The sequence below is a fragment of the Geotrypetes seraphini genome, chromosome 7 (genome assembly GCF_902459505.1).
Source record: "Geotrypetes seraphini chromosome 7, aGeoSer1.1, whole genome shotgun sequence".
NCBI lineage: Eukaryota > Metazoa > Chordata > Amphibia > Gymnophiona > Dermophiidae > Geotrypetes > Geotrypetes seraphini.
Window position 1 is genome coordinate 22,982,570 of NC_047090.1, and position 25,894 is coordinate 23,008,463.

Genomic DNA, 25,894 nt, shown 5'->3' on the forward strand with positions numbered 1-25,894 from the left:
CCAGTATTCATAGTTATGGTTAATGCTACAGTGCTGATTGCTTACCTCCAAATATTGTGTAGTTACGTTATCTTGTTAGTATTTGCTATACCGTGTTTTCTGGTTAGAGTTATTGGGGTTTCTGTTTATAATAATGGATGTCATAATGGATATAGGTGGATAAAATGGTCATGTGGATCCATCTGGAAATGGTGGCTTTGGAAGCTGGTTGGCCCTTAGGCTAAACTGACCAGCATGAACTAATGTTTGGATAAATGAAACTCATTTGTGACCTCTTAAGTATTTCAGCAAAATTCTGCATACATCCAGCAATTTCAGCAGCTTGTCATGTTTGGTCAAACCTGAGGTACTAATTAGAAAAAGAATCAGGCAGACTCTTTTTTTATATAATTGACCCTGAAAATGAACAAATTTCAGCCCTTGTGTCAACGGTGCAAAATTTGAAGGAATGTTCTGATGCAGCTATTCATACTGAATTGCTTCAAATTTTAGAGTGTAGTGTCCAGTGCAAGGATAATCTGTGATAAAAATCTGAAGTCTCTTTCTACTTTTGTTCTGGAACTATAGCAGATGATGAACTAGTCAAAATCTGTCACAACAAACTGCGACAAGTTTAAGGCTCAACTTGGTTGGCTACATTTCTACTTCTATGGAGAAGCTAAGTACCTCCAGTACCGTATTTTCACGCATATAATGTGTGCGTTATACACGATTTTTACAAACCGTGCATAACCTTGCGCGTTATACGCGTGAGCGCGTTTTACAACTTTTTTTTTACATAGTTCCCCCCCCCCGACGTCCGATTCACCCCCCTGCAGGACCGCTCGCACCCCCACCCCGAAGGACCGCTCGCACCCCCAGAGCCTCCCGACCCCCCTAATCATGTAGAAGCTCCTACCATTGTCCTGCTGTTTCCTCTTGGCGGTCCCGGCCCTTCTGTGAGCCCTGCGTCTGCGCTGCTTCCTCTTCCGGTGGTCCCGCCCTTTCTCTGACATCAGAGAAAGGGCGGGACCGCCGGAAGAGGAAGCACCAGGACAACAGTAGGAGCTTCTACGTGATGGAGGGGGGGGTCGGGAGGCTGTGGAGGTGCGAGCGGTCCTTCGGGGTGGGGATGCGGGTGGGAGTGCGTGCGAGCGGTCCTTCGGGGCGGGTGCGAGTGCATGCGAGCGGTCCTTCGGGGTGGGGGTGCGAGCTGTCCTGCGGGGGGTGAATCGGACGTCGGGGGGGGCATCAGGCTTTCAGGGTGGGGACAGGACTTCAAGGGGGAAAGGAGAGTCGGGGTGGCCAGAGGAGAGTCGGGGCGGGCGAAAGGAGAGTCGGGCGGAGACGGGAGAGTCGGGGCGGCATGCGCGGTATACGGGTGTGCGCTGTATATAAAAATTTATTTACATAAATTACAGTTTCCCGCGCGCTATACCCGTGTGCACGTTTTACACGGGTGCGCGGTATATGAGTGAAAATACGGTAGTCTGTTTAGCTCGTGATTGTGCCTGCTTGGCTGATTTTGGACACTCCTGTACCCTTGGATGAGGGGCAGAGACAGCCTCGGCAATTTATTTATTTATTTTTTTTATTTTATATTTATCAAATTTTACATTTTATAAATCAAGTATCCATCCAGTCGAGTTCCTGCCAGAAAAGCTGTCAACTGGAATGGCTCAAAGAATACATATTTCTTCATATGGTACTGTATTACACATTTGCAAGGGTGTCGTAGGAAAAAAGTCCCTCCAAGAGATATAACACCTGGCTTCATCAAAAGAAATTCTCGCCTTCTTCTCTGGGTTTCCCGCGCCAAATCTGGGAACATTAATATTTTATGTCCAAGAAATTCTTTCATTTTATTTCTAAAGTACAATCTAAGCAACCAGTTTTTATCTGGCGCAAGAGCCACCGTAAGAAGCAATGTTGCCGGAGATGCAAGCTCTCTGTCCGAAAGTTCCAAGATTGCTGAAACATTAAGTGGTTGATTGTCCTCCTGTTGTTTAAGTGGTAATTTAGTAGTTTTCATTGGTAGGTAATATACTTGTGTAAATGGTGGTAATGTATCCTCTGGAATACCCAAAATCTCTACCAAATAACGTTTCAACATATCTCTAGGTGTCACAGAGGCTATCTTAGGAAAATTAATCAAGCGGAGATTATTATTACGAGAAAAGTTCTCCAAAGTTTCCAATTTTCTGCGCAAACTTGTGTTATCTTTTACCATTGCTTTATTAAGCTGTTTTGATGCTTTTAACTCCTGTTGTATATTCACAATTAAGTTCTTGGATTCATCAATTTCAACTTTTATATTTTTTATATCATTTTCTTGAAGAGTAATTTTATTTTCCAGCTGCAAAAGCTGGGGCTTAACAGACTTGGCTAGGTCAGCAACTAAATCCCAGATTGAGTCCAGTGTTACTTCTCTGGGTTTTTCAATAACATATGAAAGATTGGAAATTTGAATAGTCTCACCGGTTATCAGCTGATTCTGGCAATCCTTCTGCTGGGCTGAAATGATCCCTGATGTTTCCAAATCCTCTGTACTTCTTGGGCTCACCTGAAAACTCAGGGAGTCCATCTCCACCTCCCCTCTCTGTTTTTCCTGGCCTCCGAGGGTAGGTGCTTGCCTCCTTCCGGGAGCTCCTCCACTCGTGGGGAGCTGGTAACCTGAGGAGGTGGGGGAGTTGCCCTAGCGTCTGGGCTAAGCGTAGTCTCTAGCCCCAAGGAGATCACCTCATTTCCGCCTCTCTGAGGCGTCTCCAGGGGGGAGGGGGGTGCCGACGCTGCCGGGATATCCTGCATCCGACGCAGGAGCTCTTCAATATTGCTGAAAGAGGGGACCATTGAACGCCGCGAGGCTCCAGCGGCACTGCGGCCTCTCCTCTTCGGCATCTCAAGTAAGTAATCGCTCCAAAAAGAAAATTTTCCAATCAGTCTTCTCCGGCGTGCTACTCAGCGTCCGGGACCGTCGGCGATCTTGGATCAAAATGAGGCAATTTATTTATTGATGAATTTATGTATTATTTTTTTCACTTTTAGCACACTGGTTTGTGCACTAGTTTATCACGTTGAATTCAGTTAGCCCGGGGATGTTTCACAGATAATACCCTTTTGGGTGTATGCATGTGACAGCTGGTGTATTAGGGGTGTGTTCCCATTGCAAGCTGTATAACTGAGGGCTTCCCGTTCACTTTAAAAAATTTGTGTGGTAGTTTATTGTTCGGGCTGTCTCTTCCCTTCACCCTTTTTCGGGGTTAGGGGAGACTTGTAATATTGAAAAGAGGCATGTTTAACACATACCATGTTGTATGCAAATGAACAAGGTACATAAAGTTTCACAGTTAAGTTCAGATTGTTACTGTTTTATGATCACCTTCCCTGTATCCATGCATTTTCATATACCTACTGCCACTGGTCATGAAGATCATGACAAGTGTAATAGAAACATAGAAGATGACGGCAGAAAAGGGCTACAGCCCATCAAGTCTGCCCACTCTGCTTACCCACCCCCTGTCTATGCCCTAATGACCCAATTTCCTTATCTTGACCCTCGTAGGGATCCCACATGGGTATCCCATTTATTCTTAAAGTCTGGCACGCTGTCTGCCTCGATCACCTGCACTGGAAGCTTGTTCCAATGATCAACCACTCTCTCTGTGAAGAAATACTTTCTGGTGTCGCCATGAAATTTTCTGCCCCTGAGTTTGAGCGGGTGCCCTCTTGTAGCCGAGGGTCCCTTGAGAAAGAAAATATCATCTTCCACTTCGACACGTCCTGTGAGGTACTTAAATGTTTCGATCATGTCTCCCCTCTCCCTACGTTCCTCGAGAGTGTAGAGCTGCAATTTGTTTAGTCTCTCTTCGTACGAGAGACCCTTGAGCCCTGAGATCATCCTGGTGGCCGTCCGCTGAACCGATTCAATTCTGCGCACATCTTTACCGTAATGTGGCCTCCAGAATTGCACACAGTACTCCAGATGAGGTCTCACCATGGCCCTGTACAACGGCATTATGACTTCAGGCTTTCGGCTGATGAAACTTCTATTTATACAACCCAATATCTGCCTTGCCTTAGATGAAGCCTTCTCCACTTGATTGGCAGTTTTCATGTCTGCACTGATGATTACTCCTAAATCTCGTTCTGCTGAAGTCCTAGTTAAAGTTTCTCCGTTCAAGAAGTACGTCCTGCATGGATTTCCGCATCCGAGGTGCATGACCTTACATTTCTTAGCATTAAAGCCTAGCTGCCAGGTTGAGGACCAACTTTCCAATGTAAGCAGGTCCTGCGCCATATAATTCTGTAAACTGCATTCACTTACTATATTACATAGCTTGGCATCATCGGCGAATAGTGTTATTTTACCTTGAAGCCCTTGAGTCAGATCCCCTATGAATATGTTGAAAAGGAGTGGACCCAGGACCTAGCCCCCCTTACCTTAACTCCTCCGGTGGTCCAGCACTGTAGGGCACTGTAGGGCAGGAGCTTTGAGCCTCCTGCCCTTCCATCCGGCTTTCTCCCCAGGCAGCAGCAGTTGGAGCGACAAAATGGCAGGCACAACTTTTTTGCTTCCTGCCTTGCTGCTCTGTGAATGGCGGTCCAGTGCTGTAGGGCAGGAGTTTTCAGCCTCCTGCCCTTCTCTCCTGCTTTCTCTCTCCAAGCGGCAGAGCGGCAAGCAGGCAGGTGCGAGTTTCTCACTTCCTGCCTTGTCCTGCGCCGCTCTGTGAATGGCTCTCCCATTCACAGAGCGTGGGTGGTTTTCAGTATTGGTCCACTTGAAATGGAATGACCCTTATAATACTTGAAATTAAAGATAATATACAGTCACTAGTGTTTAAGCCCGTTACATTAATGGGTGCTAGAATATATGCCCGTCTGTCTTTCTTTATTTATGTCTCTCTCCCTGCTCCTGTCTCTTTCTTCCTGTCTCTCTCTCCCTCCTGCTATTTTTCTCTCTCTCTCCTGGCACCCTTTTGTCTGTCTGTCTTTCTTTCTGTCTGTCTCTCTCCCTGTGTCAGAGGGAACGTGCTACCGAGGTTGGAGAGCGGTCTGCGAGGTTCGCTAAAGCCACCCACCATCGCAGGCTGCTCTGAAGAGGAGGATCAGTAGCAGCGGCAGCAGCAGCAGCAGCGAGTGAGGGCGGGAGGTGTGTTCCCTGCCGAGGACATGGGCAGGGAGAGAGCTTGCCTGGCTTCCATGGTGAGTGAGGGCGGGAGGAAGGGAGTGGCCAGAATGTTCGGATCACACACCACAACGGCAGGGAACACAAAATCCTATGTGCGCTTAGGCTTTTATTATATAGGATGTGAAAAAATTAGGACACCCTAAGAAATGTTCACATATTGATGTAAAATCTTCTTTTTATTTATCTCTGGAAAAGAAAGTGAGGTAATTGCAGATACACAACAAAAATTTTCCTTTATTTACTCATGAAACAAGATATCCACAAAATGTGTATTCTAACTGAGGAATAAATTAGGACACCGCCACATATCCTCCCACTTAAAGTGGTTCAAATCACATACAGGTGCACATCACATCACATCAGGTGCACATGATTAGAACATCGTTACTCAGCATTTTGAAGGAGGTTTGCCCTACTTAAACCTCAGACATTTAGTTTGGTGTGCTCATGACTGCTGCGGTGAGAGTGAACACCATGGTGAGATCAAAAGAGCTGCCTGAAGCATTCAGAAAGAAGATTGCAGCAGCTTATAAGTCTGGTAAGGGATTTAAAAAGATCTTGAAAGAATTTGACATTAGCCATTCCACGATGGAAAATAGTGTACAAGTGGAGGATTTTCCAAACAACTGCTAACATGCCCAGGTCCAAGCAAGTTGATCCCCAGAGCAGACCACAAGATGCTAAAAGAAGTCTCCAAAAAACCCTAAAATGTCATCATGGGACCTACAGCAGGCTCTTGCTACTGTTGATGTGAAAATGCATGCCTCTACAATCGGAAAGAGACTGCACAAATTTAACTTGCATGGGAGGTGTGCAAGGAGGAAACCTTTGCTCTCTAAGAAAAACATAAAGGCCGGACTGAAGTTTGCCAGAGAGAACATAGACAGACACCAGGACTTCTGGAATAGTATTCTATGGACAGATTAGTCTAAAATTGAATTATTTGGACACCAGAAAAGCGAACATGTTTGGCGTATACCAAATACAACATTCCAGGAACATAACATAATAGCAAATTTCTACACCGCATAACCCTTAGTTCAATGCGATTAACAAAAGATTATACTATGGGAAAATACAGGAATAATATAATATACAGAAATTTAGTTAACCAAGAATTTTGAAAAAAGAAAAGTCTTCAAAAGTTTTCTGTAATGTTCATAAGATGTGGATCTAATCAATAATGGACAGAAATCTTTGTCGTAATAAGCTGCTTGATAGGAAATAGAGAATGACACAGTGACTGTTTACCATGGTCCATGGTAAACTGCGGGTCACCGCAGTAAATCTGCAGGAATGGAGACATTTGCAACTGGTTTACCGCAGGAATGAGGACAAGACCTTTCACCGCCTTGCGGGAATGGGGACAAGACCTTTTACCGCCTCATGGGAGCTGTGAAAAGTCTTCTTCCTGTGGTAAAAAAAAAATTGCACCCGTGTCAGACTCAGCATCTTCTCCCCAGCTCCTCTTGTGCCTATTTTACCTTCAGGAGCCAGCCATGCCACGATGAAGACAGAAGGAACCTAAAATCAAAGCCTGAGACAAATGCGATTTGAAGAACAAAATTACCAGACAACAAAAAGAAAAAAAATACAGTAATTTATTTTATATTTTGTGATTAGAATATTTCAGATTTGAAATATGTATCCTGCTAGAGCTGGTATTAGACATAACTGGGGACCGCAAAGTCCAGGCTGTGCTTCTTTAGCTTCCAGCTGGCTTAGGGCTCTCTCTCTAACCAGGGGGCAGTTGCCCTAGTTGCACTCCCCTAACATTATTCTTGCCATGTGTGACTAAAGTATTCTGTTAGCTTGATTTTTCTATGTAGCATTCTGTAGTAATTTGGTTTGTTCAGTTTTCACAATAGTGAAGGGGATATTTGTGAAAGGGAGGGGAAATGGGTTTTGTTGAACCTTGCTCTGTTTTATTTGTGTTTATAAAATGACAATTGTCAGAGGAGAAGGGCGGCACAGGCAGGCTTCGCCGGCATCAGTTTCTTTTCTAAAGCGCCACAAAGGAGGGAGGGAGATTCACCGCTGAAGGGCGGTGAGGTGGCGAGAGGGAAGGGTGGAAGCTGCAGGGATGGGGCGGTGAAGTGGATGGCGGGTTCGGGGACAGGGCGGTGAAGGGGACGGTGGTCCAGTGAGGGGACAGTGACGGGGACAGATTTTTTCCCTGTGTCATTCTCTAATAGGAAAGACAATGCCCATGATGTTTCTTACTTTTACAACCCTTAGCTGAAGGGAATGTAAATAGGGCATGAGATTTTCTACTCTTCTCATGTGCCATGATAATGAATCTATCAACAAGGTATAATGGAACAGCACCAAAAGCGACTTTTATAATATAAGCTTCCCAACTTAAAGATCATCCGGACCTCAACCGGGAGCTGATGCAGCTCACAATAATAAGGGATCATGTGGTTGTACTTCCTCAGACCATAGATCATTCTTACTGCTGTATTCTGAACCAAGGTCAGTCTAGCCAAATTTTTCACAGTACTTGTCAAATATACAATGTTACAGTAATCTAGAATAGTCAGAAGTAATGTCTGAACTAAGATTGTAAAAGCAGTAGCATTAAAGTAGGATCTGATGGTATGTAATTTCCATAACGTATAGTAACCCTTTTGAACCACTGTGTCTATCTGATTTTTCATGATCAAAAACAACTGATCAAAAACAACTCCCAAGATTTTAATTGTAGGGCTTATTGTAAATGATACTGAATTGATCTTAATTATTGGTTCAAGAATAATCTTTTGTGATGACACAAAAAAGAATTTTGTTTTTTCCTGATTTAATTTCAACTTGAATTCCTGCCTCCAGGATTCCATCGTATTTAGCACAGACTCAATAAATTGAGTACTGTTGGATAACGTATTACAACATGGGATAACTATTTTAATATTACAACCTCAAGCCCAATTTACTCATCCAATAACCCAACGAAAGAAGGTACACATTAAAAAGTGTAGGAGAAAGTGGGGAGCCCTGCAGGATTCCACACGGATTTTTCCAAATTACTGAGATTGCATTCTTAAATTTAACTGATAGAGTCTTGATTCCAGGAATCTTTTAAACCACACATGTCAAACATAAGGCCCGGGGGGGGGGGGGGGCTGAATCCAGCCCACCTGGCCGTTTTATATGGCCTGCAGTGACTGTGCATCCCCAGTGGTGCTCCAAGCACCTGAACGCGCTGCCCCACTCCCAGTAGTGCTCCAAGCTCCTCACCATGTTGCCTCAGTATCCATTTGCAGGCAGAAGGACCCATTCCCAGTGTAAAATCTTGGTTGGATCATGGTGCTCCACACAAGTGCCTGACCGTGCCACAGGTGTCCGAGGAAGGCTCTATACTTCTACTAAAACTAAGTATCTTAATAAAAAATTTGGCCTGCAACTTAGCCTGTGTTTTAGATTTTGGCCCCTTATGTGATTGAGTTTGACACCCCTGCTTTAAACCATGAGAATACTTTACCCTGGATTCCTAAAGAATCCAAAAATTCCAACAGTTTGCAGTGGTCTACTAAATCAAAAGCACTGCTCAGATCAAACTGAAGCACCAGCGCATTACCTCATACCAACTGTGAAGCATGGAGGTGGAAGTGTCATGGTTTAGGGATGTTTGCTGCAGCAGGACCTAGCCAGCTCACCATCATAGAATCCACCATGAATTCTACCGTGTATCAGAGGGTGCTTGAAGAACATGTGAGACTATCTATAAGAAAATTAAAGCTGAAGCCGAACTGGACCCTGCAACACGAGAATGACCCAAAACATACCAGTAAATCCACCGAGGACTGGCTGAAAACTTAAGAAATGGAGAGTCCTGGATTGGCCGAGTCAATGCCCTGATCTTAATCCCATTTAGATGCTGTGAGGAGATTTGAAACGGCTGTACATGCAAGAAACCCTTCAAACATCTCCCAGCTGAAAGAATTCTGCACTGAGGAGTGGGCCAAACTTTCCTCAGACTGATGTCAGAGACTGGTAGATGGCTACAAGAAGCATCTCACTGCAGTTATTTCAGCCAAAGGTGTAACACTAGCTATTTGGGTATAGGTGTCCTAATTTATTCTCAGAATACACATTATGTGGATATCTTTTGTTTCATGCGTAAATCAAGGACAATTTTTGTTGTTTAATGGCAATTACATCACTTTCTTATCCAGAGATAAATAAAAAAAAGATTTTACATTGATATGAGAACATTTCTTAAGAAAGAACTGAATATTTAATGGGGTGTCCTAATTTTTTCACATGGCTGTATATATTCTTATACAATCCCACTTTATTCCAAGACTAGTGGGTTATTTCCCCATACCCACCGGAACTTGTAGGAAGCCTTATATTTGCAAGACTTAAGCACCACATAAGAACATAAGAATTGCCGCTGCTGGGTCAAACCAGTGGTCCATCGTGCCCAGCAGTCCGCTCCCACGATGGCCCTTAGGTCAAAGATCAGTGCCCTAACTGAGACTAGCCTTACTTGCGTACATTCTGGTTCAGCAGGAACTTGTCTTAACTTTGTCTTGAATCTTTGGAGGGTGTTTTCCCCTATAACAGCCTCCGGAAGAGCATTCCAGTTTTCTACCACTCTCTGAGTGAAGAAGAACTTCCTTACGTTTGTACAGAATCTATCCCCTTTTAACTTTAGAGAGTGCCCTCTCGTTCTCTCTACCTTGGAGAAGGTGAACAACCTGTCTTTATCTACTAAGTCTATTCCCTTCATTATCTTGAATGTTTTCATCATGTCCCCTCTGTCTTTTCAAGGGAGAAGAGGCCCAGTTTCTCTAATCTCTCACTGTACGGCAACTCCTCCAGCTCCCTAACCATTTTAGTCGCTCTTCTCTGGACTCTTTCTCTATGTCCTTCTTCATGTACAGCGACCAGTGCTGGACGCAGTATTTCAGGTGGGGGCGTACCATGGCCCGGTACAGCAGCATGGTAACTTTCTCTGGTCTGTTTGTGATACCCTTCTTAATCATTCCTAGCATTCTGTTTGCCCTTTTCGCCGCTGCCGCACATTGCGCAGACAGCTTCATTGACTTGTCAATCAGTACTCCCAAATCTCTTTCCTGGGGGGTCTCTCCGAGTACTGCATCGGATATCCTGTATTCGTGTATAAGATTTTTGTTACCGACATGTATCACCTTACACTTATCCACTTTAATCCTCATTTGCCATGTTGCAGCCCATTTCTCGAGCGTGTTTGTCACGTTGCAGGTCTTCGCAATCCTTCTGTGTCTTCACTACTCTGAATAACTTTGTATCGTCTGCAAATTTAATCACCTCGCTCGTCATACCAATTTCCAGGTCGTTTATAAATATGTTGACGAGCACGAGTCCAAGCACCGAACTCTACGGCACTCCACTCATGACGCTTTTCCAGTCTGAGTATTGTCCTTTTACGCCATTCTGTTTCCTATCCGCCAACCAGTGTTTAATCCACATGAGTATTTCACCTTCGATTCCATGGTTCGCAATTTTTCAAAATAGTCGTTCATGCGGGACTTTGTCGAACGCCTTCTGAAAATCCAGATATACAATGTCGACCGGGTCGCCCTTATCTATCTGCCTGTTTACTCCCTTGAAGAAGTGCAGCAAGTTCGTCAAGCAAGATCTTCCTCTCCATAGCCAGTTTCTTTCTAGAAGCCAGACTGTAGGAGCTTGTCTTTTTTGCTGTGTGTGTATGTATGTATATAATAGAAGTTAATTTGGGAAATGCACTACCTGCTTATAACTTGACTCTGTGTCATACTCAAGAACAGACACTTAAAGCATTTAAGAGGAACTAGAATTTATAAAGCAAAAGTTTAATTACAAGATTATGCAGGCATTGCAGTGAATTTTTAATTACAATTTAGGTATCTGTGAACAAGGGAAAAGTGCCACAAGATGAAATATTGTTCTTGTACAATCTCATTTAATTCTGGGACCAATGGGTTATTTCCATCTACCCACCAAGACTTTGTAGGAAGCCTCAAACTTTAGGGACTTAAATCCTTCCCCCTCTTACCTCATCACTGCCCTTATAAGCATCAGTCTCCTTCAAGCCAGGCTGTGGAAGCTTGTCTTCTGCTCGTGTTTTATTTTCTGTAATTTCAGTCTTTGTGTTTGTGGTTTTCGCCCTTGTGATGCAGAGGTTTCCTGCGGGGACAGCTCTGATTTCGGGAGATTGCAGACCTTTGGGAAAGTCTGCTTCTGGGGGGTTCCCTGTTTGTCAGTAAACCCCCTGGACAGCTTGCACATCAGATCGGGGCTCAGGGACTGTTCCCTTGGGAGCTTGCGCACCCCAGGTTTTTCCGCTAGTGGGTCGAGCGCAGGCTGCATTTTTTTGTGGAGGCGCATCTAGGATCAAAGCCAGACTGCATTCCTCCACCAGGGGTCTGCCGTTGTGTCCGAGGGTGGCAGAGTTACCCAGCTATGGAGGTCCTGCCGGTGGGGCAATCAGAAGACAGTCCAGCTATTTGAAGCAGAGGATCTCCCTGTGAGCTGTTTCAGCTCTGTCTGCAGTGAGTACATGCTGACAGCCTGATTCAGGGGGGGGGGGGTCTTAAAAAGCTTTTTTGGGGTGGTTTCCCTGCATGCCCTACCTAAAATCACCATTTTTTTGAGGGTTCTCTGTGGTTTTCCTGGGCTATTTTTAGTCAAAATAGGCACTCTCTGTGGCCATCTTGGATTTTTCCAGATTTGATTTTAAAGTTATTTTTATACTTGCCCGCTATATTTGAAAGAAAACCACATAGATGACCTCTCCATGGCAGGATATCATAGATTCATAGCCTCATTTGCGGTGGATAGCTGTTAGATGTGCAGCCATGTTCAGTGTGCATTGCGGCCTATGAGGGGTGCGAGGCTTGCTCGTATTCACTGCCTTCAACCTCCAAAATGGTGCTGTCCCATCTTTTGCAAAAATAGTATCAGGGGCCCTAGGGAGTATACTGTAAAGGCGATGCTATGGTGAAATGTAAGCGTTTCTCGAGAGATAAACCTCATAAAGCCTCCAAAGGTTTCAAGGTTTTATTAAAATTTGATTTAATTGCTTATCTAATTTCTAAGCGAGTTTACAATATATATAAAAAAAGAGCATGAACATAATAAAAATGCCATTAACTGATTTGCAGGGGTCAGCTCCCACCGTGGAGGATGGGTTTCTCCTGGATTTTGTTAATATGCTTTATCAGGCATACTTGGTTAAAAAGTTTCTGCCTGTTTCCCTTCCGCTGGCCTCCGTGTTGGTCACAGGGACCCCTGCTCCTGTGGACCAAGGTCTTTTGTCTCTACTTGGGGGTGCCAGCAGGTAAGCCAGTAGTGCCCACGGTTGTGCCAGATACGCTTTCCATACCTCTGCTTTTGCAGGGGGGCACCAGTGACCGCAGATCTACAGGATCCAGATCAGTGCAGAGTCCCTGATTTGGGGAGGGGGGGGAACCCACTGTGCACAGATTTTTCAAACACGCACATCATGTGAATTTGATCTCTGAATCTCTCCAGGAATTAAAGCTATAGCAGCCTGTCACTGCAGAATGTTCCTCATGAGTGACCAGAGGCCACAATCCGCCTGTCTTCCAGTTCATCCTTACCTTATTCGGATTCTTATGGATATCTAGGAGACTCCTGAGGGTCTGTTGAAATGTGCTTGCGACATGCCTCGGTTTTGTCCCATGGCAGATGCCTTTAACAAGTGCTTTACTTTCCCGAAGGTGGATTCCTCGGTGACACAGGTCATCATTCTTTTCCCAGTGATGTGGATATTCAGGACTGATGTGTGGATTTTGTCCTTAAGTGTCTGTTTAATTTGGCTGCCGCTGGTGTTAGGGTGGCGTTGGTCTATTCTTTCATGGCCCGGCCATGCCATTCCAAGTTGCGCCATGAACCTGACACTGTGGTGATCCTGACACTGTGGTGCTTCGTGACTTGGATTTCATAATCTTGGGAGTAGATTATATGGCTGATGCATTGTTTGACATCTTGAAAGTCTTTGCTAAGTTTTCTGCCTCTTCTGTTTTGGCTCGCAGGATGCTCTGGATCTGGCAATGGGTTGGCGATTCGTCTTCTAAAGTGACCTTGAGTCAGTTGCCCTTTAAGAGACAGCTGCTGTTCAGCCAGGATCTGGATGACCTTATGGCCAGCCTGCAGGATCACAGGCCCGAGTCGCTGCCTGTGAATAGATCCCACACTTCTAAGGGTTTGGGCATCCTAATTTTTGACTCTTCAGATGCTCTCGTTCATAATTGTGCCCTTCTCGAGATCGGCTGTCCATCGGGAGTCGTCCAGCGGCTCCTGCAAAGAAGCAATTCTGACGCCAGGCTGGTGTCTCCCCCCGCGCATTGGAGGTGGTTGTTAGCTGTTTGGGCGGAATGGCAGGCCATTACCTCCGACTGCTGGGTCTTGGAGATTCTCAGAGATGGCTACAAATTGGAATTTCTCTGTACTCTGACCGCATATTTTCTGGATTCCCTGGCGGGCCCCCCTGAAAAGGCGGTTCAGGTATGGGCCACAGTCCGCAGATTACTAGATATTGCGGCCATAGAACCCGTTTCAGAGTGAGACTCAGGCAATGGTAGATACTAAATATAATTCATCGTTCCAAAAAGAGGCTTCGATGACTGGAGACCGATTCTGGACCTCATGGCTGTCAATGCAGCACTGAAAGTGCCTTGCTTCCGCATGGAGATGGTGTGTTCAGTGATAGCATTGGTAGTGCTGGGAGAGTTTCTAGCCTCCCTGGATCTGACGGAGGCATATCTTCACATTCCCATTTTTCCGGACCACTTAAAGTATCTAAGGTTCCATGTCTTGGGTCAACATTTCCAATTTGCGGCAATGCCTTTTGGGTTGGTGACAACACCCAGGACCTTTCACCATGGTGGTGGTGGCTCATCTTCACACCCTGTCTTGGTTCACCCGTATCTGGGCGACTGGTTGATCAGAGCTCCCTTGGAGTCCAAGGGGCGTCAGGTTGTTCAGCAGGTAGTACAGTTGCTGCAGAGCCAGGGAAGAATCACCTCAAGCCGACATCCTAATTTAACCATTTCTGAAGTATGTCATGTTTCTGTTAATATAACTTGACTGGAATGTTAATATAACTTGACTGGAATGTAAACTCCATGGAGAGGAAACTGTAGTATGTCTCTCTCTACAGTGTCATCAAAAAACAGTGGTTCACTTATCCCCTATTTTATCTTACAACCCTTATTAGTATACTGTATATTTTTTTAACTTTTATTCAGGATCCTCAGCGGCACCACTTAGAGCTCAAATATCCTCATTGCTCTAAGATTTATGAGTCAACTCATCATCGGGTCCCACTTTTTAATCTTATATATCTTGTTTAAAACTTTTAACTTTTATGTGCTTTAAACTTGTTTAGATTATTTAAGCATTATACTTAGCTTAAGATAGTGTGGTCTCTGGCTAGGGATTTTACCACCAACATGTTTCACCTCTCAGCTTTGTCAAGGCTCAACCCCTAACTATTCCACCGCCAGCAACTGTGACCACTTAGTCTTTACAGTGCTGCATATGTTTTATAGCATTATTCAACTACAGTAATTCAACAGTAATAGTAAATGGGGTGGAGAAGTGGTTTACTGTAAAGGGGTGTTAAACTCAATGACATTAAAAGGCTGAAATCCAAAACACAGGCTAAGTCGTGGGCCAGACCCCTCCCCCATAATAATACTAATTATAACACAATTTTTTCCATTCATTTTTCATATATATACACACACAATATAATCTTAGTAGTATTTAAGCCCATTACAGTGACGGGTGCTAGAATAGATGTGTGTGTCTGTCTTTCTGTCTCTCTCTTTCCTCGGCTGTCCACCACCACCCCTTGCCTGCTCCCCCTGTTCAGCAGTAGCCCTTCTCCCTTCCTTTTACCTCCCCCCCTGTCCAGTAGCACCTCTTCCCTGCTCCCCCTGTCCAGCAGTAGGCCTCTCTTCCTGTTATCTTCCCCCCTGTCCAGTAGCACCTCTTCCCTGCTCCTCCTGTCCAGCAGTAGGCTTCCCTGCCTGTTACTTCCCCCCCTGTCCAGCACCCTTTACCTTTTCTTCCTGGTTGTTCATGTCTGCCCCGAAGAAAGAGAGAGAGAGCAATCTGCAATCAAAAAAGCCTGCTGAGGATCGCGGCCGGCTGTAGCGAATCTGGCAGGCGCTATGTACCTCGGTAGCATGTTCCCTTTGACGCGATCTGGTGCATCAGAGGGAACGTGCTACTGAGGTGCAGAGCAGCCAGCCGCGAACCTCAGTAGGCTTTATAGAAGAGGAGGGCAGACAGAAGAGCCCTTCGGTGGACTGGATGGAGGACTGCCGCTCGATGCCTGGAGGAGCTGGAGAGGAGGGAGGTCCGTGCTATCTGCCAGTAGCATGCATGCGCACTCCTGCCTGCCACGGACATACGGATCACGCAGGTAGAAGTGCGCATGCGCGCTTAGGGTTTTATTATTATAGATTAACACATAATGGTAATTGTTAACCACAAAATTAAACTACACAAAACACATTGTATGCTTCTCAACATTCATTCCTACCAGAGCACAGATAACCCCTATGCAAATACGGGACCAAAAACTAAAAGTACTAATATATTTAAAAAAAACACCCTAAGATTCAAGAGTCTGCATGAGAAAAAGAAACAAGTGTATTTCTTCCTGAGCAGTGTAAAAGTTAGACAGCAGATTAAAATGCTCAAAATTAACACAATTCAAACACTAACTTAAAAATAAAATCATTCCCCCTACCTTTGTCTCCTTCCCTCCATGCTGTGCCTCACTCCGGCGGGTGTCTAACCTTCTGGCCAGCTCCAACCTGGCTATTTTATGCGGCCCACAGTCCAATGCCCCCAGTGTTATCTTGTGGCCGGCTCCCGCCTCTTCACAGCCGTAGTGTGCACAGACTGCGTGCAGCGGCTCCTCGTGCATCCACCTGAACCAGAAGCCTTCTCTCTGAGGTGTGGGATGCAAATCTCAGTTAGGGCGCTGGTCTTTGACCAGAGGGCCGCCACGTGAGCGGACTGCTGGGCACGATGGACCACTTGTCTGACCCAGCAGCAGCAATTCTTATGTTCACACTACGGCTGTGAGGAGGAGGGAGCCAGTCACAAGGTAACACTGGGGGTATTGGACTGTGAGCCGCATAAACTGACCAGGCGGGCCGGATTTGCCCAACAGGCCTTGAGTTTGACACCTGTGGTATAGAGTATATTTTTAAAACTATTAATTTGTGTCTTCTGCTATGTCTGCCATTCTGCTATTAATAAAGACTTTATTAATTCCTAAAAAATTATTTAGAACTTCAAAAGCCTAATCCTTTCATGGAGAAAACTTTTTTGGAGGGCCCATAAGTTAATAATTAACTTTTAATTAACTGAAAGTTGTAGATAAACACATTTCTTTAGAACCAAACTGATTTTATTCTTGATAAATGAAAGAAGGTGGTTAAAAACTCTGGCTTAGTACAGTTAAATTGTTTTTATTTCTCACCAGCTACCAATCAGTGGTTCCTTCCTGCTGTGAGGGGAGATATTCCTCCAGGCTGTGCTGCCCATGGGTTTGTTTGTGATGGGACTCGAATTCTGGTATTTGGAGGAATGGTGGAATATGGGCGATACAGTAGTGAGCTGTATGAATTACAGGTAGGAGGGAACTCAGTTACTTCTATTGTGTTTAATTGTATTTTTCTATTTCTTAGAAGTCTGAACCTTGAGCAGTATATCTAAGCAGCAATCATCTCCTCACCAGGCTGGAGGGAAGCCACCTTTTAGCCACAGCACTATTAGGGTCGTCAAAGAAACATCAGTTGGTCCTGTGCCTTAGGCTAACCCTATGGTTGAGGGCTCAGCATTGGCTATTTCTGCTTTAGGATAGCTTAATCACTCATGGGCTGAAAAAACCTGTAGGCATTACTCAGATGATATGTGACCACGGTTTCCTGTCTGGGTGTAAATGTATCGTATCTAGAATTTGCTGAGAGGATTCCTCAGTTGATCCAAAGCTTTTACTTTAAAGAAAAAAAAAATTTTGAGTCATTAAGACGTTCAAGAATATTTGAAAACTTCAGAATAATAGATTATGCAATATTTATTTCTTTTAATGTGTATTCAAAATAAAAAAATGTTTATTTTTTTAAGGCAAGTCGTTGGCTATGGAAGAAACTAAAACCCCGCCTTCCATCCACTGGTGTGCCACCTTGTCCTCGCCTGGGCCATAGCCTCACTTTACATGGGAGCAAGTGTTATTTATTTGGTGGCTTGGCAAATGAAAGTGAAGATTCAAACAACAATGTTCCCAGGTATGACAGCTAGGTTTGGACACAATTTTTTAAAATGAAATAAACTGTATTATTATGATATAACATGGTGCAGACTGCCACACCACATCCAAGCTGCTTTAATGCATCAAGGAACTTCAAGGCAACTTGAGTAAATTGTAATGAAATAAATGTCCTTCACACGTTTTGTTAGGTTCTGTTTCTGTGCCTTGAAGTCTACCTAAACCTTCTGATGAATAAGTTACTATAGGGCTCTTTTAATAAAGCGTAGAATATTCTAATGGAATTAGCACGTGCTAAATGGTAAGAAGCCCATTTTATACTTATGAGAAGCCCATTTTATACTTAGCATTTAGGGCCGATTCTCGAAAAGCCACTGAAAGTTAGTCACCATATCATGCTTTCTGGTTACTCATTTAAGTTTTTTTTATTGGTTCTAATTGGTTGCGCCATTAAAACCCAATTAAAACCTTGTTTAAAAAAAGGTAATTCTATACGGTCTCCAGGACTGGTGCCTAGGTCCATGGCCTCTAGTGTTGCTTAGCAACATTGAATCCCAAAAGTGGGTATGTTTAAGAGCAGTGCCAGACTTCAATGCCATTAGGCGACGCTAGCTGCAATCCTGCAAGGTGCTGTAGGGGCTTGAAGTCCGGTTCACTAGGTGCTGTAAATGTAAGCCCGTAAAGCCCTGGACTATATTTCCAGGGCCTATGGTTCTTGCTAGATGCTGGTATCCCTGATTCTGAAAGTGGCACCACTTACAGAATCAGCCCCTTAGTACATACTAATTCTAATCGTATACCCTAAGCTTTAGTAATAGGACCCCTATGAATTTTGGGCAGGTATTTGAATCTTCATATTAAAGTTTTCTGTAATACATGCAAGTATTTTCTTATATAAATTCAGAATTTTTTCTGAGACCATTCTGAAATTATATTACTTGCTTATCTACAATTCTTGTACTCCAGGAGAGAGCCAAATTAGCTAGCATCACAGATTAGTACTCTCATGCATCTGGCTGATAAATAAAAAATGTACACACATAAATTAATCAAATCTCATCCCATGTGAGCTGATTTGTGAAACTGTTGAATTCTAGCAGCTTCTTGGGGGAAATTGAAAGTGACCTTTCAATTAATCTTACGAGTAGATCGCCATCAATCTTTCGAGCAGGTCGCTAAATTCTTCTTTTTTTTTTTTATGTGCTCCCACCACAGTGTTCTCCCCAGAAATTTTTTCCAGCCGGGTGGCATGAAAAAGTAGCCGGGTGGGGTGGGACAGGGAAATTTGGTGGTGGGGAAAATTAAGGGCTCCTTTTACTAAGCTGCAATAGCATTTTTAGCGCGTGCAGAATTGTTGGCGTTAGTGTCTAGCATGTGCGGCAATTCTGCGCAAGCTAAGCACGCGGTAAAACTGCTATCGCAGCTTAGTAAAAGGAGCCCTAAATGTGTACTATTTGTATTAGTTATTTTCCAATGTTCAATATGACTGCCTTTCCTAAGGTTTGACACTTGTTCCATAATATTTATATTAAATTTAAGAAGTATCCAATTCTAGAAGTGAATAATTATATATTTGCCCTCTTTCAAATGGTATAGAGCAGCGTCTCTCAAACTTTTTTAACTCCGGCACACTAAACGGAGCAAATGTTTTTTTGTGGCACACTAAATGCAACAAATGTTTTTCATGGCTGGAAAAATTTCTGGGGAGAACACTGTTGCTGTTAGTTTTCAAGGTCCAATCACGTCAAAGAATGATGCTTATTTGGGCAGTTGTATAATAAAAGAATGGATAAGATAACATGAGAAGTGAAATTGTCATGAATCAGAGGGATACATACCCTGTAGGTCCTAAAAGCAGGCTTGTGAATTAGATATAAACTATGAAGGCAGTAGTGTACCTAGCATATATGACACCCGAGGCCCATCATTTTTTGACACAACCCCCTCCAATCTGTATGAAAACATGATTTTTAGTAACAATCTACACATCACACAAGAGTGTACCTAGGAAAAGGCAGCATCTTACATATTGTAGTGAGCAGTACATAAATACACCCATTGTGAAACTAAACAAGCCAGACAAGTACAAATCAATCCTACACAGTCAATCCTAACTGAAAACCATGGTCTTTCGAACACACAGAACATAGAAAACACCTTCGTCTAGTATGGAATATGTAATCACAAACTAACCCCTCTCCCTTTTACAAAACTGTAATGTGGTTTTTAGCCATGGTAGTAACAGTTCAGACTCTCATAGAATTCTGAGCAATTACCATCATGGCCGGTGCTAAAAAAACGCTTTACAGTTTTGTAAAAGGGGGGATAAAATAGAAAAACGTAGACAATGGTTAAATTGAACCACCAAGAAGCTGGACTCTGCATACAATGCAACACCATAGAAACAGCGATGCATCTCCCCTAAAGCAAAAAAATAAATAAATATAATTTTTTTCTACATTGTCTTCTCTGGTTTCTGCTTTCCTCATAGTCTTGTCACTCTCTTCCTTTCATCCACTGTCTACCCTCTCTCTGCCCCTTCTATATGTCATCTTCTCTCCTTGTATTCCCCTTCCATCTCTCCCTTCACCCCTATTATTCTGGCATCCATCTTCTTCCCTTCCCTCCTTCAATGTTCTGGCATCTCTCTCCTCTTCTTCCCTTCCCTCTCCCACACCCCCATAGTCTGGCATTTCACTCTCTCCTCTCCCTTCCCCCCACTTCCATCAGCATCTGCCCCCTTTCTCTCCCTCCAACCCAATTCCATCCAGTATCCTTCCCCCTTATGTCTCTCTCTCCTTTCCCTGCGCACCAATTCCATCAGCCCCCTTTCTCTCCCTCCACCACCCTTCCATACCACCCTGACCTCCTTTTTCTCCCTCCACCACCCTTCTATGCTCCTCTCTCCCTCCAAACTAGCAAGGTCCCATGATGACTTCTTCTGTTGCCTCTGCCTCTGGAAGATGTAAGTGACGTTGAAGGGGGTGGGCTGGCAGACGCAGGGAGTTGCGGCAAGGTTCCGCAATGACTGCAGCTGCCGGTCCACCCCTTCAGACATCATTTACGTCTTCCGGAGTCAGAGGCGGCAAATGCAGTCATCGCGGGACCTTCCTGCACTTCAGTGCGGCTGCCGACTCTGCTTCAGAATAAGTTCGGCAGCCATGCTGAGGTGTAGGTGCCATTTAGAGCAGCTTGGAAGGTTCTGGATCCAGCCAGCTTTGTACCTCCCTATGGCTGGCTCCCGGGGCGGTCTGCCACTGTATGAGGGGACAAAAAATAATAAAAAGAATGGATAACTTGACTGATTTAGACATGTCATACAATTATAATGACAAAAATGTCATAAAATGTAATTCTAAACTCAAAAGATTCCAGACAAAAAGCAGACTATAGAAAGGAAACCAGAAAAGACCAAACCCATAGTTCTAAGATCCAAATGCTAAAATCGGACATGTCCATTATGAAGAGACATGTGGATCACCGTTAATCATAACGAGTGAGTCTTTAAAATATGAGACAGTAACGGATAGCCATACCTGGTGGACGGAAGTGACAAATACTGGAGCCCAAACCAGAGCACCGTGATGAAATTTGAATATGGATACCTATTTATACTTTTGAGTAAAATTGCGATGCGAACACGTCATAGAAAAGAATAAATAATGTGTAAACTAAAAACCAAGAACAACATATTGTAACACCGAACTCAGAATTAATGAAATAACATGCTAAAAGAAGTTAACTCCCCCCTAAAATAGGGCATATACATACTTAAAATGATGGCTGGTTACAAACAGTATGCCTAGACTATATAGACCTAAACAGGGCAAAAGTAAACATATGGGAAATGAGCAGCTGATAATACAGAGTGTATCTTGAAAACAAGCCGATAGTAGCTCAAAGACAAGCCGACCGGGTAGATGAAAAGTGAACCTGGGAAAGATCTAAATTATTGTACAAATGAGCTTCTATTAAAACCAAAGAATAAAATCACAGCACTCGGGAAAGTAAAAAAGGGAGAGTAAAATGGACTTACCAAAAAGGTCTTTGCACCGATGAGATAAACTCATATGCAGAATAAATGTGAACATGCGACAGTGGGGCTATGATATTTGATCCATTGAAAGAGGTGCCAAAAAAGTGTCAGCAGTGGATTGAATGCACACTGATAGGGGAGGGGTATCGGCCTGTTAAAAAAATGCTGCTTTAATAAATAAATGAAAATACTGGTGAAAAACTAAATAAAAACCCAAAACCATGATAAAATGCCGAACCTGACTGCAAGTGGTAGTGAAAGTAGCACAAGGCACCCATAGTACTGTTAGTGCCAGAGTGCTTAGAATAAAGAACCGTGCTGTATATGAGGAGAAAAAAGAAAGAATGAGGCGATAAGATGTAAAGTGCTGGCCCTTCACTGCACTAATTGATAAAACTAAGGAGCGATGTTCTAGAGCAGGGGTGCCCATACTTTTTGGGCTTGCGAGCTACTTTTAAAATGACCAAGTCAAAATGATCTACCAACAATAAAAAATTTTTTAAAAACCCACAAAGCACACTATACGCAGAGAAAATGTTAATAATCATTCCTATTCCGGGGTTTTTTCAAAGAGGTCAAAGCAGATGACTCTATGCACTGTCACCTCAGTAACAATCATACAAAAATAGACAAATACTCCCCCCTCTCCCTTTTTACTAAACCACGATAACAGTTTTTAGTGCAGGGAGCTGCGCTGAATGCCCAGCACTGCTCTCGACGCTCATAGGCTCTCTGCGCTAAAAACCGCTATTGCGGTTTAGTAAAAGGGGACCATAGTGTAAAATATAGGCAGCAGATATAAATTCAGACAAATTTTGATCAGTAAATTTAAAATAAAATCATTTTTCCTACCTTGTTGTCTGGTGATTTCAGGAGTCTCTGGTTGCACTTTCTTCTTTTGACTGTGCATCCAATCTTTCTTCCCTTCTTTCAGCCTGTATGCTTCCTGTCCTCCTGACCTCATTCCCCTCCCCCCAACTTTTTCTTCTTCTCTCCCTGCCCTTTCTTTCTCTCTTCATGCCCCCTTTCTTTTTTTCTGTTTCTCTTCTTTCCTTCTGTCTCCCTGCCTGCCCTCTTTCTTTCTTTCTCCTTGCCCTCCCCCAAGCCACTGCCAATGCCGCTACCATCGGGGAACAGGCCCCCAAGCCACCACCATCGGATAACAGGCCCCAAAGCCGCCGCTGCCGCCGCCCCAAGCTCTCCCTGCTTCCAGGCCGACCAGCATTCCTCTCCCCGACGTCAGTTCTGCCGTCGGGGAGGAAGGCTGATCGGCCCAAGATCACAATCGATTGGGAGAAATGCTGCCGGGTCCTGTCTTCACGGAAACTGAAAGTAGGCAGGACCCGGCAGCAAGAAGAGCAAGTGGTAAGCTTTACTGACCTGTCTCCCGCCTTAGCTCGTAGCGAACGCATGCTTCGGGGCTCTAACATGTGCATGCCTGCTTCCCTTCTCTTCTCTCCCCCCCCCCCGACATAACTTCCGGTTTCGTAGGGAAGAGAAGGGAAGCCGGCACGCATATGTTAGAGCCCCGGAACATAAGTTCACTATGGGCTAAGGTGAAATCTCCAAGCCGGCTTTTTTTTTTTTTTTTTTTAATGTTGAGCAGCAGCAGCAGAATTTAGCTGGGCGGTCATCTAAATTACCCGGGCAGACCGCCGGGCTGATAGGCCCTAGGGAGAACACTGCACCACATGTGTTTTTCCCTAAATGCTTCTTTTCTTTCTTTAAAGATTGTAGTTCATCCCTCATGCCTTTTGCACCAGTTTGTTTCAGAACGTATATAATTTGTATCCAATGTCTTGTCTTGTCCTCCCCTTTTTTTTTTTTTTTTTTTACAAATTGTTATACACATTGAAATATTTGATATTGTGTAGATAACAAATCTTAATGAACTTGAACCAGGTTAAATAACTTAAAAATAATTTGTCACAATGTTTTATTTTAATGGTTTTGGTCTGATAAATTTCCTTTGCAGATTTCCAGCTCAGATTTAGCTAGTTTAAGATGCCATGAATCTTTGTTCATAGCTGTCTATGATTTTCCCTATTTTATTTCTCTGCCCATCCAGTCCAGCTGTCGCAGCAAAATTCCTTTGGCTGAGAGCCACAGACTGTGTTCTTAAGCAGGCTAGTTTGTTCAGTCTCGATAGCATCCCTTACAGGTTCTGTGCAAGTCCTACATCTCCTATTTAATAGCACAGAGTGCTGCCAGGAGGAATGCCTAATTGTAAAATTTTGAATTGGATAAGGAGCAGGTTGGAATTTGCAAATATTGTACACAACATAAGATACATTTTTTAAAAATAGAATTCTAACTTTCCTCCTCTTTCAGTGATTTTCAAGTTAATATCAAGTATTTCAATAAACGGGGGGCGTGGCTTGGACACGCAAGCAAATGGTCGGGTAATAGCAGTGCTCCTTGTCAGACAAGCTATTATTTCAAATTTTAAAGCTCCAAATTGATATTTTTTCGCTGAAAAAGGTGGATAAGAAGAAAATGGCATCGGGTAAACAAAATAAAAACGATGCAGGAGCCGGAGGATCAGGAACAAGCAGTAATAAAAGATCAAAGCCTGAACCAGGGACACCTTCAAAGGTTCCGCTGCCTACAGAAGGAGATCCAGACATGATGGTAGAAATAAGACAGATCAAAGATATCGTTTTAGAAATCAGAAAACAACTTCAAAAGGCAATTGACGACGTAGCCATGCTTACAAAAAGAGTGGACCTAATTGATAACAAAATAACTCACTTAGAAGAAAAATCGGAAGAGGTACATACTGAAGTTATGCAAAATAAAAAAGCTTGGAAAGAAATGGAAATAATGAAGAGAGACTTGGAAGACTGTTTGAATAGAGAAAAAAGAAATAATTTAAGAATTATAGGGATGCCTGAAGGAGTGGAAAAAAATGATCCCATCACTTTCCTTGAACAATTTCTTCCAAAAATCCTACCTCTGAAATCCAAAGTGCCTCTTGAAATTGAAAGAGCACACAGAATACCAGGACAAAAAACAGCAGTACAAAAAGGTCCAAGAACTTTAATATTTAAATTATTAAGATACCAACATGTTGCTGAAATATGTCAACTAGCTAAAGAAAATAAAAATTTATGATGTCAAGATGCACGTATACACATTGTTCCTGATTTTGCCAGAGAAACTGCCTTCAAAAGAAAACAACTACTGGATTTAAGACCTCAATTAAGGGCACTAGGGGCAAGATATGGACTTCTTTATCCAGCGGTTATGAAAGTAACTTTGGGAAATAAAACGCAAAACTTCACTGATCACAAGAAATTAGCAGAATATCTAGAACAATGTGAACAACCAATGACTTATTAAATAAAACGCTGAGTAAGTTTATCAAGACTGAACTTATATCAAATGATTGTGTTTGTATTTCATTTTATTTTAAATTGTTACCGCAAATATACTCTGAAAAAAATAAAAACCAGTTTGTATTAACTGTTTCGAATATATGGAATTTTTCAACTTACTTTTAAAAATAAGGAAGATCGTTGTCACGAGCATGGAACTTGATTCAGTGAAGACGTAGATAAATGAGTGATGCGTAGAGAGGACGGAGTGTTGGCTTCCATTCGGTGACATTACACGACTCTGGGAATTGATTGATTACGTCGGATTTCTGATAAATTGAGAAGAATACAGAATAACTGTTTTCCTGCCAAATATTCCCTTAATGACACGGATATGCCCGAAGAATGGTGATCGCTTTGTCACTACTAAAAAATACGCGAAGAAATATGCATTGGGAGGAAACCTTTATTTAACCATTGAGCTGCACCGGAAGTAAAGAGGATTGGTTGTTCTCACATCATCACGTCTACGGAGGAAGAAGAGGGATCTTGAAGAGGAAAATTTAAAAAAAAAGGAGCGTTCATACCAGCGGGACTAAACGAACTGGAAAACTATTAAACATAAGATATATTATATAAAATGAAATAAATTGTCTATGTAGAGGAAGGAATAATATCTTTATAGGATAGATAGGTTTTTAGGATCCAGATATATGCTAATATCCATTCTTTTCAAGATACAGTTCTACACAAGATATAGAGGAAAGTTTATGCATAGAACTCACTAAAGATTCCAATTGAATGATTAAAATATGAGAAAGAGAATGGGTTATGATAGATTTTAATTTTATTAAAATTTCTACCTTCTAATTTTGGATGAATGGATTTTATGGAATAGAAAAAATAATGAATGTGAAGAATGAGTATAGGTATGGAAGATAAAATGTTTGCTTAATGATTTATTGTAAACTTATCCTAGATAAAAATTGTATAACTTCAAAAAATTTTAAAATACATTTAATTCAACTTAATATAACAAACTTGGAATAGATGAAAATATCCATATAAATAAGAAAGTAAAGATATATAAA

General features: G+C 43.0%; 1 protein-coding gene across 6 annotated transcripts in view; it reads left to right on the forward strand.

The window, feature by feature from the left end:
* The window catches only part of HCFC2 (host cell factor C2), a 154,743-nt gene that overhangs the window by 2,662 nt on the left and 126,187 nt on the right, over window positions 1-25,894 (forward strand). For all 6 annotated transcript variants that reach the window (XM_033953353.1, XM_033953355.1, XM_033953354.1 and 3 more), the window contains exons 2-3: window positions 16,665-16,813; window positions 17,309-17,469. In XM_033953353.1, the coding sequence (XP_033809244.1) occupies window positions 16,665-16,813; window positions 17,309-17,469 (310 nt within the window). The remainder of the gene's footprint in view (window positions 1-16,664; window positions 16,814-17,308; window positions 17,470-25,894) is intronic.